Raw genomic sequence first — 17,855 nt, 5'->3', positions numbered from 1 at the left:
AGATAGTTCAACTGTAAATTTTGAGTGTTACAAAAGACTAAGGAACAAAGTAACACAAATGATTTGTAACGCTAAAATTCGCTTCGGTCACTCTCAACTAAATATCGACCTAGTTAAGCTGTGGAGATCCATTAAAGATCTAGGTTTAGGAAAGGCTCCTGGAATCAGTGAACTAATTAATTGCATAGATATTGAGGAGCTCAGCAGCCACTTTGTGACTAGATCTAGTCCGTTAGAACAAAGTAAAAAAAATATATATATTTGAAGAAAATTAAATGTGATCAGAAACCAAATACTGAACAACTATATTTCTCTCATGACTTACCCGCCCAAGTGAAGCAAGCCTTCCTGTCTTATCAGCCTACGTGATAATGGCTGTGATGGTATTAAGAAATTTACTATGACTTTGAGTTTAGTAAACACGGCAGCAAAATCACTTTCGCTATCAAGCTCCAAAATTTGTTCTCCTTTCCAGATTTGAACGCGACCACATCACAAAGAGTTGCTTTCCATCTTGAACATAATTAGGCGTAGTCCATTTCATCTAGCAAGAAGATTCCCCCTTTTCATCACATCAAGGTTGAATGTTACAAGAACTTGCATTGCTGCACACTATTGTTTTAATTATTTATTAAGAAATTTTTAGATCCCTTTATCTTAGGATTTTTTAAAGTGGTCTTTCATGAACACATCTTTTCCATCAAGAGGTGTCAAACAGTGACTATGAAGAGAAAACCATTGACTCTTTAGACATTTAAACCTTTCATCTAATCAATGACAAGTTGTTTTTAATACTGGGTTTTATTTGTGTTACTTGTGTTTTTGTGTATATCATTCACGATCATGGCTGAAGATGTTTTCCATGGAAAACGAAACTTGTACCAACTGAATTCTTTAAAATAAATTAATGTTACTATAATTTAAGAAAATCGTAAGAGTTTAAAGTAGTGGAAAGGTGGAACTTCCCAAACTTACAAGTTGAAATTTGTTATATATAACAACTCCACCACGGATGAAGGTGAAATTTATTACTTGTAATAATCCAGTTTTTAAGCATCAGATAATGCTCTCAGTTTACCAATTACAGGAGGTTTTTGTTCCTGGTCCAGCCTAATGCCTCATTTCAGAAGAGTTTTCGAATCATTTTGAGGGGTCATCAAACCTGTATGTTGGCATCCTTTTTTCTGTAACATGCGATTCACCACTTTTCTCGCTTTTCTTTAGAATCACTCTCTTTATTCCTTTAATCCCATCCAGTTTCTTAAACTACTCGGCAAGGATCTTGTAGTCCATTACAACCCATTCTTTGCCTAGAACTTTTTTACAGTCCCCACCAGGGGTAGAAAAAAGTAGAAATAATTGTGGCCAGCCCCTTTTTATCAGGAGCCAGCATAATTTTTGCAAATAAACATTATAAAAACCACACATTAGACTAGAATAAAGCTACGTATTGTTTTTGAAATGTGTCCCTAAGTAGTCTAGTCTATCAATTCATATAAGAATGGAATAGAAACAATTTATATTTTAAGAAGTACTAACCCGAATAGTCACCAGTCGCCTTTAAGGTCAGCGTCTTTTGAAATTATACTACAAGTGCCTGTTTGATTTCCCACCAAAATACCAACGATCAATACATTTTGTTGTATCAAAGTCCCTTATAGACGGTCCATTGAAAGATACCATCATGAGATCATTTAAGTTCTTCACAGCAAGCTTGGTTCGCAGTTTGTGTTTAATAATATTCATTGTGCTGAACCCTCGCTCACATAAGGTCTATACAGGAATTGTTGCCACTATACTGAGGAGCTTTCCTAAAATTGGAAATTGTCCTTTCATAGTCCACGATTTTTCAAGTAGATCACTCAGTGGAAGATCTTTCCAGACTATTTTGAACTCGTACCACTCTCTCAGTATGTCTTCTACGTTGTTCTCCTCAATTTGAAGGTGTTTTGAGAAATGAGTGGCAAGAAGCTGTGTTTCACTTTTGCCATAATTTTCCAATTGTTTTCCTGAAGGCCAGGAATATGTGTAAAAAACACCAGTGGCACTTTGTATATCTTCATTTTGAAGAAATGTGTCTTTCAGAAAGTTAATCCCATTTGCCAAAATATTTTCTTTGTCGCTCGTGAAATTCTTATCCGACACACCTGATAACTGTATTCCACTGAAAACTCCTGAAAGTGTTGTAGCAGAAACAAATTTTTCTTCCATTGGGCCCTTGGTGTTCTGAAGTTGCTGTGATGAATTAATTGCATTATTTACATGCACTCTTATGTGACTTAAAATCAGATCATGCCTCTGAAATACAAGTGAAAGTCTTTTGAATATACTTAGACAATCATACAAGAAGTGAATTGTGATGACAAATTTGAAATCCTTGATCTTCTTTAGAAGACCTTTAGCCGTGATTCCTTCTTCACCTTTCCTTTCAGAAATATTCTCTAAATGCACCACTAGGCATTCCCAGTCTTTGACAACTGCATGCAAAGCATTTAATTTGCTTGCTACCCATCTAACTTGGTGTAAGTACTGCAATTTTGATATTTCACATTCCAGTAACTTTGAAATTTTCTTCAGTTCGCGAAGTCGTTTTAGCTAATGTCTATAAAACTTGTATAGTTTTCTGAGTGTAGAGTCAATTTCATCAATGATTTTAAGTTTCACATTTTTCAGTGGGTGAAGAACGGTGAGTTGGAGTTGATGTGCAACACAATGAACGTTTACCAAGTTCTCAAGTTTTTCAGATATTTTTGTTACCAAACCATAACGAACACCAATCATACATGGTGCTCCATCAGTCCCTGTACCGATTAGTTTTGTATCTGTGAAGAGTTCTCCAAGCCCTAATTGAAGCAATTCTGTTTCCAGAGCTTCCATATAGCCATCACTTGTTGCATCCTCCAATGACACAATAGAAAGAAATGTCTCCTTCACCTTATTTTCTTTTAAAAAATGAACGTAAAGTATGAGCTCCTCATCATCAGATTTATCTGTTGATCCATCGAGTAAGATACTGACATAAGAACTTTCCTTAATTTCACATACCAAATCTTCACGAAGATCTGAGGCAATGTATGAAATAAATTCTCTGCATTGTTTATCATTCACATACTTCTCTGAATTAGTAACATTCAACTTGCTCAACAATGCAACCAAACCTTCAAAATCAGTATAGGGTCTGTTATTTTTTGCAATATGATAAGATGCCATGAACAGTGTGTTCATATGCTGTAACATATTAGCATCCATTTTCTTTACGCACTTAGCTAAAGGTGCACATTCGGGATTTTTCGTGTTTTTTTAAAAGTTTCCAGTTTAAATGGTCCTGAAAATCCGGGTGCAGCTTTAGAATTTTGGTTGGCAATACTAGGAAATTTACTGCACAATTCACACTTCGCAATTCCTTCTTCATAGCAGAGCCACAGCAGTAATTCAAGCCACAATTGCTGAAATTTTCGTTTGCCCGACCATTGAAATTTCGACGTATTTTTAGACTTATCATTGTTTTGAACACCATAAATTTCACTCTGGTCATTGTTGTCCTGAACACTACAATTGGCACTTCCATCAAGTGGTATCTCACATTCACTGACTTCTGTATCACTTTGTGTTACATTTATGGGCCTACTTAAAAATAAATCTGAAAGAGTACACTGTTTTTTACTCGCATCAGTCAATTTGTGCAGCTTTGTTCGTTTCATTTTGCCAATTTTCTGAAGTATAACACAGAAACGTAAAACATGAAATAGACTACAATAAATCACCAGCGTTAAAATGGCTTCAGAGTTCGCGGGCTTCGATGTCTGATGCAACGCTGCCAATTTTCCACCACCGCACAGGAATGAAAACAACCGTATTATTTTCTAAAGCGCAAACCGTTCAATACAAATATGCTGTTATTAAATTAAAAGTGAAAATACAAGAATTGATAAACCTTCCTTTCATATGTTTTAAATGCAAAGAATGAATTCCACGGGAATTTTATCAGCACTGCTTTGGGGGCAATAGTTTAGGAACGGCTAGGTTGGCTATTCTAGTCACTTTTGTTCTAGCGTCTGACATTCAGGAGCCGAAATCGGCTAAAATCGTGCATTATCATCGTAGCAGGATATTTACACACACCCTCCCTTTGCTTGATGTTTTCGAAACTAAGGTTTTTCACTTTCCTCAAGCTCAGAATATTAAGGAGTCTTGTGAACATAATTATAGGCTCACGCTCACAATGCTACTGTGTGCCCAGTTTATTATCAGTTCTAATGCTACTTTGTACACATGCATCATTTCTAACATCGTAAACAGAAAATAAGTGACTAATATTATTATAAAAGGCATACATCTACTTACAAATATTCACATTATCATATAGTTATGATGGAAGCCCACATAATATTGTAGATGCAGAAGTTACATGTAAATATTACTGTTTCACTTGAATGTTTCATGTTAAAATGACAATTCAATTTGCTATAATTAACCCATTGAGCCCTGCATATTTGTTGGATTGAAACTGCATTGGTGCTGGGATTATTTTGGAGGAAGTATAGTGTCGCTTGATATCGTGAGATATTTCTTATTTACAAGACCATTAAAGATTTAAATGTACATGAAAACAAAAGGCTTTCATACCACAAACTGCAGAACAAGGAATACAGCAAAACATTTTATTTTATTAGCATCACGGGTCCATACTCAGTCCGCCTGCTGAGCTATAACACAGCCTTCTCCTTACATTTCCTCTTCAATTTCCACATCTATTTGCTCTTCAGGAGCATTGCTCACACTAGTACTAATATTACTACTAATTTCACTGAAAAAATTACATTCCTAATCATCATTACTTCCTAAAAGGGGTTATGTATCTGTAAATATCAGTTCTATACTGGCAGTCATCTTGTTCACAAGCGAATCTCAAAGTCAAGAGATAGCCCACTTCAAACTAATATTACCAAACACACTATCGATATATATTAGCAAAGAGCATATAACATTGCAAAGGAAGAGTCCCTACACAAATCACAAATGCAACCTACTCTGCCATCTCTTGAGGAAAAGTTGAATTACATAGTAAAATGAGACAATGGAACAGTTCCGTGGTCCGGCATTTGGTCCACTGAGACGAAGCACGGAACGGTTCCACGGCTCAGGCCCAGTGAGTTAAAGCATGTACAACATATGTTGAGCACACTAAGTTATTCACGACTACTGTAGAATTAAATAATACACTAGCTTCATTAAGAATGTCACTCAAGAATTCTCAAAAATGAAATGAAGTCCTCGTTTTAACAAACTTCATCCTACTACCGCAAGCTACAGATTGAGAGAAAGCATATTTTTGCGCGGGATCTTCGGGAAAGCATACACTACAAGAAAGGAAAGAAAGTCTAGCCTGTCTATAATTAAGGGATGTACCGGTAGAACAAACTGGGCACACAGTTATTCATGACTTTATAATTCAATATTACAGTAAATTAATCATTTCATTCCCAGATTCTCAAATAATCAAAGGTAAGTGGAACTTGTGATGACACAATGTGTTCGGCTCTACGAGCCGAGTAACAACGAATATAGCCGATGACGGCTCCTGAATGTCAGTCACTAGACGGAAGTCACCTAGTCACGGGAACGAAGGCGGTAATGTGATGTTCGAGGAATTATTTAATGTAGTAGTCCTCTGCATATCTCCATATGTCCACATGAAAGGCTACATGTTTGACGGGTTACAAAGATGGAAACGTCAAGTTCCAAAGTACGAAGCGCCAATTACAGAATTTCAAGACTGCCAAAAGCAGTGAAAATGTTTATTGCAGATATTAGAATATATAAGCTACAGTAAACACGAGAAACACCATAAGTTATGACTTGTTACTTTACAAAGTGGTGGGGACGTACATGTAAGGGAACTCCGGATTTCGGAAAATTAATTTTCAAAACTGTATTTCAAAATTCAGGCGCCATGGCGACTGGGCGCCCGGTGTTTTTTGACCCCTGGTCCCCACAGACTCATAGATCTCTCGATATTCCTCGGGAGTAACGATATCGGAGCACTTACCAAGAGACTTTTCTACAACACCAAAAACCCTGTGTGCAGGTAAAATGGAATGTCCTCTCACAGGAAAGATGACAACAATCATGGAAATGCCAGTGGGTTCTTTTGCCATGTAGAATACTGAAATGCTTCCACACTTGAATCTGCCTTCCTTGTGATCGCATGGTGGCTCAAACTTACTTAGATGTGGATCTCGTTTGAAATACCTAAAATAAAGACATCCACATTATCATTCATGTCGTTGTAGGACTGGTAATAACTGTGGGAAGAAAAGCTTATGGAGTGTATAAAAATGTGCATTTATGCTATCTTTCCCATGCGAATAGCACATCTAAAACACTGACATTACAAATTTTACTAATAATGATCATTTGTAACATACATCATGAGTGTTTACTTACCTTGCTTCCTGATCATGTTGTCTTTTAGTTTTTGTAACTTTAATTAGTTTTCTACTTCCTTTCGAATGCTCCCCTATGGGTAAGTAGCCTTCCATGGTGATTGAAAGTGCATAGGTGTGAAATCAATACCACACTGTAAACTGTGACTCAAAAATAGTGGGAACAGCCAACAAAACGCCGGATAAATACAAGTTGGAAAACATATTGTGAACATAATATGTTTTGAACTGTTCATCGTGTTGCACATAATATGATTTGATCCAAATCATGTTTTACAGCACTAAATTCTTATGGGATAGAATACGAAATGACCTGATCTAACTCAACAGCGTTAAAGAGCATATCATATTTGGAAGAAAAACGCATCAATGTGTATTCTGGCCTCGTGTGCATTTAATACATTTTGAAACAATCTCCTCATATATACTTATATTATCCCACCGGTATCCTTTTTTCCTTTTGTTTGTTCTTTGTTCCTAGGCTTTTATCATCTGTTTTCCTCTTTATCCCCTGTATCTTTCCTTTTCCTGTGTTTATCTGGCTTTCTTATCTTGCATTTCCTGCATTAACACTGAAGATCTGTCAAGATGGCCCCTCAATAAGTGTTCCCTCCTATTGAAGCTAGTAAACAGAAATGAGCTTGTTGAGGGCTAAAAAGAGATGGATACAGAAGAACTTTTATTGATGACAAGAGAGCCATACTGTTTGAAGGTGTAGAGACTGTTCGTGTCCTTTTGTATTTTCTTTTTATTACTCCCTCTGCCCACATTTTTTGCGTGTTTCTATCTCTTTATATGACTTATAATGTATAATGTTGGTAATAACTTAATTTCAGTTGAAAGTCAGAAGAAAGAAGACGACGAAACTTATCAGCAGATAGATGAAATGGCTCAGTTAATATCTGAAAAACTGAACTTCCTTGGGGAGGGAAAGGAACCAGTATCCCCAGTTCAAATTATGGCTGTTCAAATTGAGGTAAATACAGGTGACCACCATTGGGGTTAAATTTTGACTGCTAATGGTCCTAAGATATCAGAGTTTTATTATTACAATAATTAAAATAGTCTTCTATGTCTTTGTACACTTCCTTTTCAGACCCTGGTGTCAGCCTGGCAAACAGGTGCTCTGTCTCGTTCATATTGGACCCGCTGGTTGACAGATACAGTTGCAGAGCTCGTTCGGCTTGAGCAGGTTGCTGCTCCTGATGGATGGGCTTGTGAATGGGATAGGTACGATATTCATTTTAATAGTACATTCAGACTCGGCAGCTGCCAACTTATTGTGTTATGTTTGGGAAAGACTAAACAATATAAAACAGTCTGTGACTCAGGCTTCACCTGTTGTCAATGGATTTTATTTAATAATAAAAGAAAAAAAAAAATTTAAATGAAATTATTTTGAGAAAAGTTATTTTAAAACTTGAGATTGGAAATGGTAGAAGTAGTACTTTGGTGTGGAGAAGATCCCAAAGGACTGATGTAGAAAGGTAATGCAATTGGAGCTGGTGTTACCCCTGAGAACTTCTCTGGACACATGAAATTGCTGAGCTACCTGGACTCTGGATCCCTCAGAAGTATATTCTGTGGATGCCGCTGGAAAGGACTTCGTACATGGATTGGCAGGTGAGTTTTGAGAGCATTAAATATTTTTTTTTTTTTTCTGTAATTGTGTCTGTGTAGCATCATTGTAACATCGGTCTGTTTTGTGCTGTTGAAATGTGTGTTCTATTTCTGGTACACCGTCTATAGATTTTATTTAAATCATTCCTTTCTTTGTGGTGGTTCCATTTTTTAATTTGAGATCAAGGGAAAATTAATGAAACTTTCTGTGAAGTATGTGTAATTTGCAGGCATATTATAATTTTGGATATATTCTTGGGTAATTGAAAACCACTGCAACACTTCATGTTCCTGAGATTCTTGGTTATTATACTAGGAAAATATGCTGAGAAAAGGTATAACAGTGTAATTTAGTTGTTCACTGTCTGGTTTTGACTCAACCCATTGACCGTTAGCCTTTTAAATCTCCCACTGGCTGTAGAACATCACCCAATAAGCCTTGGGATTTCATTTTTATATATTTTTATTAAACAAACTACAAGGATTGTGAATCTTTCCTCTATGGACTATAGAATTTCGATCTATTACATCATTATTTGAGGTATTATATTTTTATCTCCAAAGTTTCCTTTTTTTTTAAATAGTTGCAAGAAAACTCCAATAGCAGTTATAAATTTATGTTTGGACTGTACAATCTACACTGTCAGATACTTTTGCTTGTTGTTATGCAAGAAACCCAGATAGAGTTCAGTTTCACGGTGCTTTCATTTCCTCATGCTCAAGTAGATGTGTGTCTCACTACAAATTATAAAAGCAGATGGCTGCAGTCTGACACATATGTTCATCTTGTAATAAAGATACAGGTCTATAAATAGCGCATGGGACTACACAAGTAATATGCTTTGAATATTTAGATCAGATCACTTGTAATTCGGGCTTCAACAAGTAGAGGTGTGTCGAGCGGTTTGCAATGTGTGGTGACTGTTAGTGGCACAGAAATTATGACAGACGTTGAAGATTTACTAAATAATGACAGTGATATTGATTTCAGCTCTGCTGACATTGATTTAGAGAGCAATTTTGGAGAAGATGTTAGTTCAGGAGGCAAAAGTGAAGATGAATATGTTCCTGGAGGGGTGAGGGAGGAGTCAGATACGTGGAGCACAGATAACAGTGGTCCAAACATAAAACCTCATAGATACACTGATATGGTGGGTGTTCATACCCATACAGGACTGTTGACATTATGCCTATTGAAATTTTTAAACATTTCTTTATCGGGCGAGATGGCCTTGATGTTAGGGGCGCGTAGCTGTGAGTTTGCTTCAGGGGGATAGTGAGTTTGAACCCCACTATCGGCAGCCCTGAAGATGGTTTTTCGTTGTTTTCCATTTTCACACCAGGCAAATTAAGGCAATGGCTGCTTCCTTCCCACTCCTAGCCCTTTCCTATCCCATCGTTGCCACAAGACCTATCTGTGTCAGTGTAACGTAAAATTAAGGCAAGGCATGAATTATAATAGATAACATTCCTGAAGCAAGCGTGCTTTGTTAATATTTGGTACAAGGCAAGTGAAGAGTTGAATGTTAAACACTCATCACGATCACATGTCTTGTGTAAGTTCTGAAAGGACCAATAGCTTCTGGCATATGAGTTCTCTTAGGTGGGGTTGTGGTCCCCTCAGTGTAGGAAATGACACTGGAACCCGTCAGGCAGCGTCTGTTCCAGGTTAGGGGCGGCTGCAGAAGGCGTCTGTACTCCATGTTAGGAGCGACCTCATCACCTGTTGGCACCAGTTCTAAAATACCTTGGGAGTGGCGAACCAGTCGTAATAGCAGCCTAAAAATGAGTGCAAATATAGTGTGGCCTCAAAAAATGCTAGCATGTCCCATGCAGGCGGCACGCAGTTTTTCAGGTACTGGGGGAAGTTGTGACGAGTAGGTGACCAATATATCTGAATTGGGGCAGTCAACATCCTAACCCTGACAGACCGAAGAGCTGACAGGGTTTGTGAAAGAGAAGGACATAGCCATCCTTAGTCTTAGTGAAACAATATTGAGAGGGAGAGGGGGAAGAATACTGAAGGAAGGGTAGAGGCTGCTTCACCGTGGAGAACAGGATTCAGTAAACAGAGTAGGAATGATTATTAGAAAGGGTCCTGGAATATGTGGAGGAGGTGAAGAATATCAGTGACAGAACACTCATACCAAGGATACGGTTTGAGACAAGAGCACGAAATCTGTTCCAAGTATATGCTCCACAAACTGGAAATAAAGAAGAGAATACCGAACAGTTCCTTGAAGAAGTGGAAAAATACATAGAGGCAGTAATTATAATGGGAGATGGGAATGCACAAGTGGAAAGAGAGAGACTGGGAAGAGAAGAGATAAGATGATGTGCAGTAACTACAAAGGAATCACCATCCTCTCCCATGTTGCCAAGATAAAGAATTAGAGGAAAGGTGGAAAGTCGTTTACAAGAGGAACAGTCTGGATTCAGAAGTGGAAAGTCAATGCTAGAACCCATTTTCATTGAAATAGATCATGGAAAAGAGCTGGAAATATGGGAAGAATATAGTAATGACTTTTATAGACTTAGAAAAAGGCATACGACAACATCCCCAGATCTGGGGAAAACCTGACACATGGACATTGGCAAGGAACTAATAACAGTGACGAAAGCAATGTATTATAACTGTGGGTAGAACAGAATGCTTTGGAATTGACAGTGTGCTAAAACAGGGGAGTTTGCTAATCAGTCGCCTTTACTCTTCCTAATGGTGATGGATGACATTTTAAAGGCGGCAGGGGAAAGAATACAATGATGTTTACGGATGATGATGTGCTCTGGGGAGAAGATGAAGTGAAAGTACAACAGCTGAATGTACTGAATAGAAGGATTCAACAATGGGGATTGAGGATCAGCATGCAGAAGTGAAAGTCAGTGGTGATGAGTAGAGGATGTAAAGAAAGAAAGGGGCTATCAAAATTGGAGACAAGGAACTGGAAATAATAGAACACTTCAAATGCATGGGAAGTGAACTGACAGACGATGGAATTCTGGATATGGAAATTACTAGAAAGATACAACTGGGGAATGCCTTTTACCATCGGATACGCAGATTAATATGGAGTAAAAATGTACCAATGAAGGCTAAAGAAGTACTGTACATGGTGTCACCCCCCCCCCCCCTCCCCTTTTAACAGTTGATCACATAATTTAAAGTACAAATCAAACAAGTAATAATGTAATAATCCAAAATAACAAACCTGAAGTAACATACAGCTGCCGATGATGCACCATGAAAAACATTTCAAATTTGAACAACATACACATGGCTATACACAAATATTTGCAGGATAACCAACATGACAACTAGAGAAAGGATATAGGAAGCAGGCCGGGAAGCCCTACAGAGGACGTGATCTTACGTAACATTGTAGGGAAAAAGACGTGAGAGCGTTACCCTTCATTCAAGTTTAATAATAATTGAGAAAATTAAAGAAGTTAAATTTACAGTCATTAAAAGGATAACATTAACAAGAAACAAGATGAAACGAACCACGTAATTTCTGTCGATGGTTCTCCGGAAAATAAACATTGTGATAAAATGTGTTAACTACTTTTAAGAAAGGTGAGCATAGCTTTGACCATGAACTTTACAAGGGAAATTTAACAGGGAATATAAACATAATTACAGCCATCTTACAACGCAAATAGAAAAAGAATGTACAAATTGTTACCAAAGGTTTACAAAGAAAATAACAGTGTAATTTGTAATTTAAAGCAGAGGCCTTTAAAGTTGCTGTCTTCTCCTAATACGCATCAGTGAGAGACGCATAGCTTCACAGGCTTACCCTAAACTGATGCGGCACTACGTGAGGCAACCCGGAGGGAAAATTAAATTTTACATTACACAAAAGGTTAATAAAACGGAATTGCCTCCAAAACAGATGATATGCTTAGCTGACAAGCTAAGGCATTACAAAACAAAACGGCAAGCACCAGGGTCTAAGGTAAACTCCGAAACAAATGAATTTACATATTAATTTTTAACATTCGATAAAACAAAACATGCTTATCCCGGGATGACTGGAGCCGCTGAGCGGACCACCGTACAAGGCGCGTCCAATCTTGAAGACATATGGAAACCAAAGACGTGGATCAGAGCCCTGCTCCTGCTAAGGAACCAAAGGCCGAAAATTGAGAAACACTCAAACAGCCAAGCAGGGAAGCTACGTATGATTCGACCCAACATTTTCATCAATAAAAATGGTTATTTTTTGCCAATAGGATTACAGCACCTTATATGGTAATGTGGGAAACATATTCTAGAGGTTTCAATTGCGAAACAACGATTTCGTGATCAAAGCCTCCACGTGGCAAATACAGGGTGATACAAAAGATGGATTACAACAAACATACTACTGGAGATCTCCAATACCCAATACCAAAATACAGTTTCTTCCAACACACATAATAATCAAATAATTACAGTTACAATCAATTGTGTCTCCTGTGAGTCCTGGAAATACCTATAAACTTTTTTTTTAATTCACAAAAAAAAAAAAAATCACAAGAAATAAAACACATCAACTCCTTCGCAAATGTCTTACTTCTTGAGATGTCTATTTTACAAAAAATTTACATAAATACACTACCCAAAAACAAATATTTAATTGAATTCTTCGAAAATGTCTGAGAGTTCCTTGGTTTATTCAATGACGATTTCACGACAAATTTTTAACGTACTGACAAGAATTAAATGATTCCATCCACGTTATTAATTTCTCACCACCGGTGACACATGGGATTTTACTCACCTACAATGACATATGCAGAAGAAACACGACTCAGAGTGTTGAGAGTAGAGTACAGGCAGCTAAAATGAAAATCCTGTGGAATATGGTACAGAAGACTAGGAGGGAGAGAGTGAGAAATGGAGACACATGAAGAGAGCTAATTGTACAAGAACTAAATGACAAAGTGCAACAGAACAGGTGGTTTTGACATGTCAAGTGGATGAAAGATGAAAGACTGCCATGACAAGCACTGGAAATACGGATGACAGGGAAGAGAGGACAATGGAGACCAAGATTACGATAGATGGACTGTGTGAAGAACAGCATAGGATATCTGAACCTGGACTGGAACACAGTGTTGGATGAGGAAAGGTGGAGTCACAGGACGAAGTGGAGAGGAACCATATTTGCCCCCACCTGGTGTCAGCATTGTAAGGGGAATTGTTGATGAAGATTGCAAAACACATTGCAGAATTTTTTAGCGATGAAACTTACTGCATGCCTTCTTCATCACCTTTACTATGTATTTTTTACATGTAATTTGTTGCCCTGTGCGTTCTTAATGTGTGTCTCTTCTTTCCTACTATGCTAAAAACGGCATTTTTTTATCAGACCCTAAACTGATGCGGCACTACGTGAGGCAACCCGGAGGGAAAATTAAATTTTACATTACACAAAAGGTTAATCAACAAACAGAAAACTTCCTTACTTTTCTTTTTCTCCTCGAAAATCAATATTCCAATGTCAAAAGCTACTTTAAAAAAATAAGAAGTTTATTTGTCTGCAAATTTGTTCTGGTTATAGTAAGCAGTTGATTATCCAAACTGACTGGGAGCAGTTATAGTTTGGATATTTGATTGTTCAGAAAACCAAACATCATACAGTGCACAAAATTTAAGTTCTGAAGATAATTTTACCATGCAAATCGAATTATTTAGTACACATTACACTTTCAGCTTACCTTATTTTGTGAAATCAGTTTTTCACTGAACCGGACGAGTTGGCCATACGGTTAGGGACGCACAGCTGTGAGCATGCATCCAGGAGATAGTGGGTTCAAACCCCACTATCGGCAGCCCTGGATATGGTTTTTCGTTGTTTCCTATTTTTATACCAGGCAAATGCTGGGACTGTACCTAAATTAAGGCCATGGCCGCTTCCGTCCCACTCGTAGGCCTTCCTTATCCCATCGTCGCCATAGGACCTATCTGTGTTGGTGAGATGTAAAGCAAATTCTAAAAATAAAAAAGGTAATTTGAGTCTGATGGTTGCTAGTATAAAACACAAGATATAAGCAAAGTCTTCCACATTATTATACTGCACTGTAATCCCATAACTAAGCTCACCGGACAAAAACTAGTCACCCCTGGAAAAATCATTATATTATGCATTATTTAATACCGTGTAACTCCACCTCTGGACTCGATTCTGTTAGGAAGATAATTTGTTGTGCGTGTACATGTAGTCTAGGTGAAGCCACTTACAGAGGATTTAATTGCGCACTTCTACCAAATTGCGGGGATGCTGATCTCGGGGGTTTTACTGCTGTGCCAATATATCCCACAGATTTTCAATGGGGTTCAAGTCAGGTGATTTTGCAGGCCAATCGAGATGTAATAGTGTGGGGGAGTGTTAATAAAACCAGTCACATATGCGTCCAGCCCAATGAACTTCGCTGTTGTCATCTTGAAAAATCGAGGTATCAGTAGCACGCTCATCATGCAGATGTTGACTGAAAAGCAACACCTGATCATCCAGAATGTTTAAATAAACTTGCTGGTTCATGTTAGTGGTCACCTCAATGAGCAGAGCCCAATCCATGATAAGAAAACACCCCCTAAACATCACCTTACCCACATTCAGAATGAAATGCTTCATTTGGCCTTCAGTGCACTCAGCGAATGCAGGCAAACACCTGGTTCATCAGACTACATTACGTTCCGCCAGTCAGCTACTGTTCACGTTCGATGATTTGTAGCCCATTGAAGACGCGCAGCTTTATGTGCCTGTGTGAGCAATGGCTTCTTGCGAGGTGATGGACTCCAAATGTTCATTGCATGCAGTTCCCTTGCTAACAATTTGGTATGGACCTTCATTCACAGACTGCAGTAATTCCTGTTGGGTTTCGAAGTGACTTTGATTCACAAGCTGTGAAACGTGTTTCCGGTCCCTCTGAGTCAGGATCTTTTTCCGACCACAATTCTGACGTCGTTTGTGGCCATGTGTAGTACACCACTGCTTGTAGACACGTTGAAGAGTCCGCTGCAAAACACCAACAAATCCAGCCACATCACACAATGTATGGCCATAGGCACGGCCAAACACGATTGTTCCTTTTTGTCACTCTGTCGCATCTTTACATATACACATGTTGACGTACACTGTCCGCTTGAAACATCAATGTCTCACTGATCGCTACTGCCTTAAGCTCACGTAGAGGCAGTGCGCATGCGGTTGAGCACGGAACTCACTTGTTGCGTCGGCTATGCAGGTTTAATGATTATCCGTGTGTGCACACTAGGGTGACTAATTTTTCGTATGGTGAGCTTATTATACTGTACTTTCCAGCTGGGATATTTCTCAAACTGTTACAAAGTGACAGAGACAAAACTTATTGTGCCGTGCATTAAAAAATAATGATACATAGAAAACTGAGAAAATGTGGATTCAGATATGATCTGTCGGATAACTGACATTTGTATAATTGATGCGCTACTGTACCATGCTGTTTGTTAGAAGTTGATGTGTTTTCTCTTTTAACAGGTATGACATCTTTACACCTGGGCAAGCTGTAACTAAAGTAAAATGGGGTGGGGGAATTGAGCACTAGGGAAACATAATTCCAAAAACTTAAATTTGGAATTGAACTGATGTTCCCATAAAATTTGATTATACCAATATAAATGGTCTGTTATTGGACAATATAAATTTTCCAGCGAATTCATTCCTGGTTGCCAGCGTTTCACCCCCGTGTGCTAAGTTGGGCTCATCAGTTGGTACTTAGCACACACACCAAGACGCATGGCTAGTGCATACCATGGAGGCCACTGCGTAAGCTACTTGGAGCCAATTGATGGTAGGCATCAATTTTTGGTAATGAGACAAAGTCTCTCATAGTGCATTGGCACTGAACCTTGACTGAACATTTAATTATTCCCTTGATGGGGTCCATCTTACTACTGTCTTGACTAGTGAAGTAATAATGCAGTACACTTCATATTTTGTGTCATTCTGATAAAACAGAAATCAAGTAAGGGTGTGTTTTTTAGATCTGTGCTGAGGTAGTCATTCTTGTAAAAAAAAAAAAAAAAAAATCAGATTAAGCATAAACGTAACGTCTTTGAGCATATATGAAAAATGAACTTATTCTAAAGTTACAGCAAATATATTAATTGCTTTTGTAGTGAACAGTGAGCCCCCATTGGCACTGCAGAGCTGGAATGAAGCTAACTTCTAATAAGTGGGAGTTTGCTTAAAGCATCCGTGAAACTTTGTGGATGACATTCTCATCAGTATTAATGCTCTAAAAGGTCATTGTAATTGCTAAGACTTGTTTTTCTTTCTTTTTTATCTAGATATATTGTGATTCGAAATTAAGATAGAATTGAGTAAATAGCTATTTTGAAGATGTTTCTAAATTACCTTTGTATCTTGGGTAGAATTGGGTTTATTAATGCCATTTTGAAACCAAGAAAGTAGTAGTAATTTTTTTTAATTTTGTCTTTCTTAGATATGATAATGTGTGAAAGTTCACTTTTGAATAATTTATAGCGTCAGGTATTTGACGTTCATGTTCAAATAACCAAATAACACATTCAGGATGATTAAATAATTGTAAATAATATGTTGTAAGGTGTTGATTACATTTGTTTTCAAAAAGTGTGTGTAGGAAACTAGTTGTTTAATGTTCAGTAATGTTAATGTTTTATCTTATAATTGTGATGGCTTGAATAGCTCTTGCTTAGTTTTAGTTGTTTTTCTAGGCCATCTTATCCTTGTACTAATGGAAGAACCAACTTCCTTCCCTCTTAACCTTTTACAAGCAACAACACTTAATGGTTGAACCAACAGAAAATTTCCAAAGAACTGTTCTCAGATATTTTATTTCTTAGTGAAAAAGAACTAATTCGTACTTGCTGATTATTCAGTATCCATATCCGTGTGAATTGTGGACAATTAGTCGCCAATTTCTGCTGCTCAAATATACAGTTACCAGACCTAGTGTATTGAAAACATTGTGTAACATTATCTCTTAAAGATTTAATGTACCATGTGTTAAAAATGAAGTAGAATTTTCAGCTAATACTCCTCGGTAAACTAAAGTTTGAGTCTCAATTCTCTTGTTGTTCATAGCCTTTTGTCTCCTTTCTTCCCATTCCCTCTTAAGACATACCAACTTCCCAAATTCGAATGCATATGTCTTCCTCAGTGTTTTGGCATTTCATTAACTCTTTTAAGGTAAGAAATGGAGGAAAGGTACTTTGTCTTGTCCTTCTCCTACATATTTGCAGGTGTTGAGACATTTGACATCTAAAACAGATGCACAGACCCCAAATAAAGAGAGGTTGGAATTAAAGGCCTTCTAACTCTCAGTGCACTAGTTCATCTGCTCTAGCCAATCAGTCCTCACACTCACTCAGGTCAGAACTGAAGTGTTTATACGTCTGACTATAGTAACAGAACTATTGCCAAAAACAAATTCTTGTGTTATAAAATTGTTGCAGCTGTGGTTCATATAACACCAACATCTGGCGGATAGTCTGTGTAGATAGCGTAATGGTTAGTGCTATTAGCTCCTGTTCTCAGAGGCCCAGTTTGATTCCCAGTACTGCTAGATATTTAAGAATGTCAGGAGGGCTGGTATGTGGTTAAAATGGTTCGTGCAGCTCACCTCCATTAGGCGTATGCCTGAAAACATCCGCACCATTTCAGGATGAGAACACAAGTTTACTTTTTTCTAAATCTGAAAAATAAGTATTTGTTCATCTCAAATGTGTTTTTATCAGTTGTCATCTCAAGATTTTAGATTCTGAAAATTTTACAAGTA

General features: G+C 37.7%; 1 protein-coding gene across 2 annotated transcripts in view; it reads left to right on the top strand.

The window, feature by feature from the left end:
• LOC136866262 (uncharacterized) overlaps positions 1-17,855 on the top strand; it is a 445,701-nt gene that overhangs the window by 283,475 nt on the left and 144,371 nt on the right. For both annotated transcript variants that reach the window (XM_067143066.2, XM_067143067.2), the window contains 2 exons: positions 7,283-7,422; positions 7,543-7,676. In XM_067143066.2, coding sequence (XP_066999167.2) covers positions 7,283-7,422; positions 7,543-7,676 — 274 coding nt within the window. The remainder of the gene's footprint in view (positions 1-7,282; positions 7,423-7,542; positions 7,677-17,855) is intronic.

The sequence above is a fragment of the Anabrus simplex genome, chromosome 3 (assembly GCF_040414725.1).
Source record: "Anabrus simplex isolate iqAnaSimp1 chromosome 3, ASM4041472v1, whole genome shotgun sequence".
Taxonomy (NCBI): Eukaryota; Metazoa; Arthropoda; class Insecta; order Orthoptera; family Tettigoniidae; genus Anabrus; species Anabrus simplex.
The sequence above is the reverse complement of the archived record's forward strand: the minus strand, read 5'-3'. Positions and strand labels throughout refer to the sequence as shown.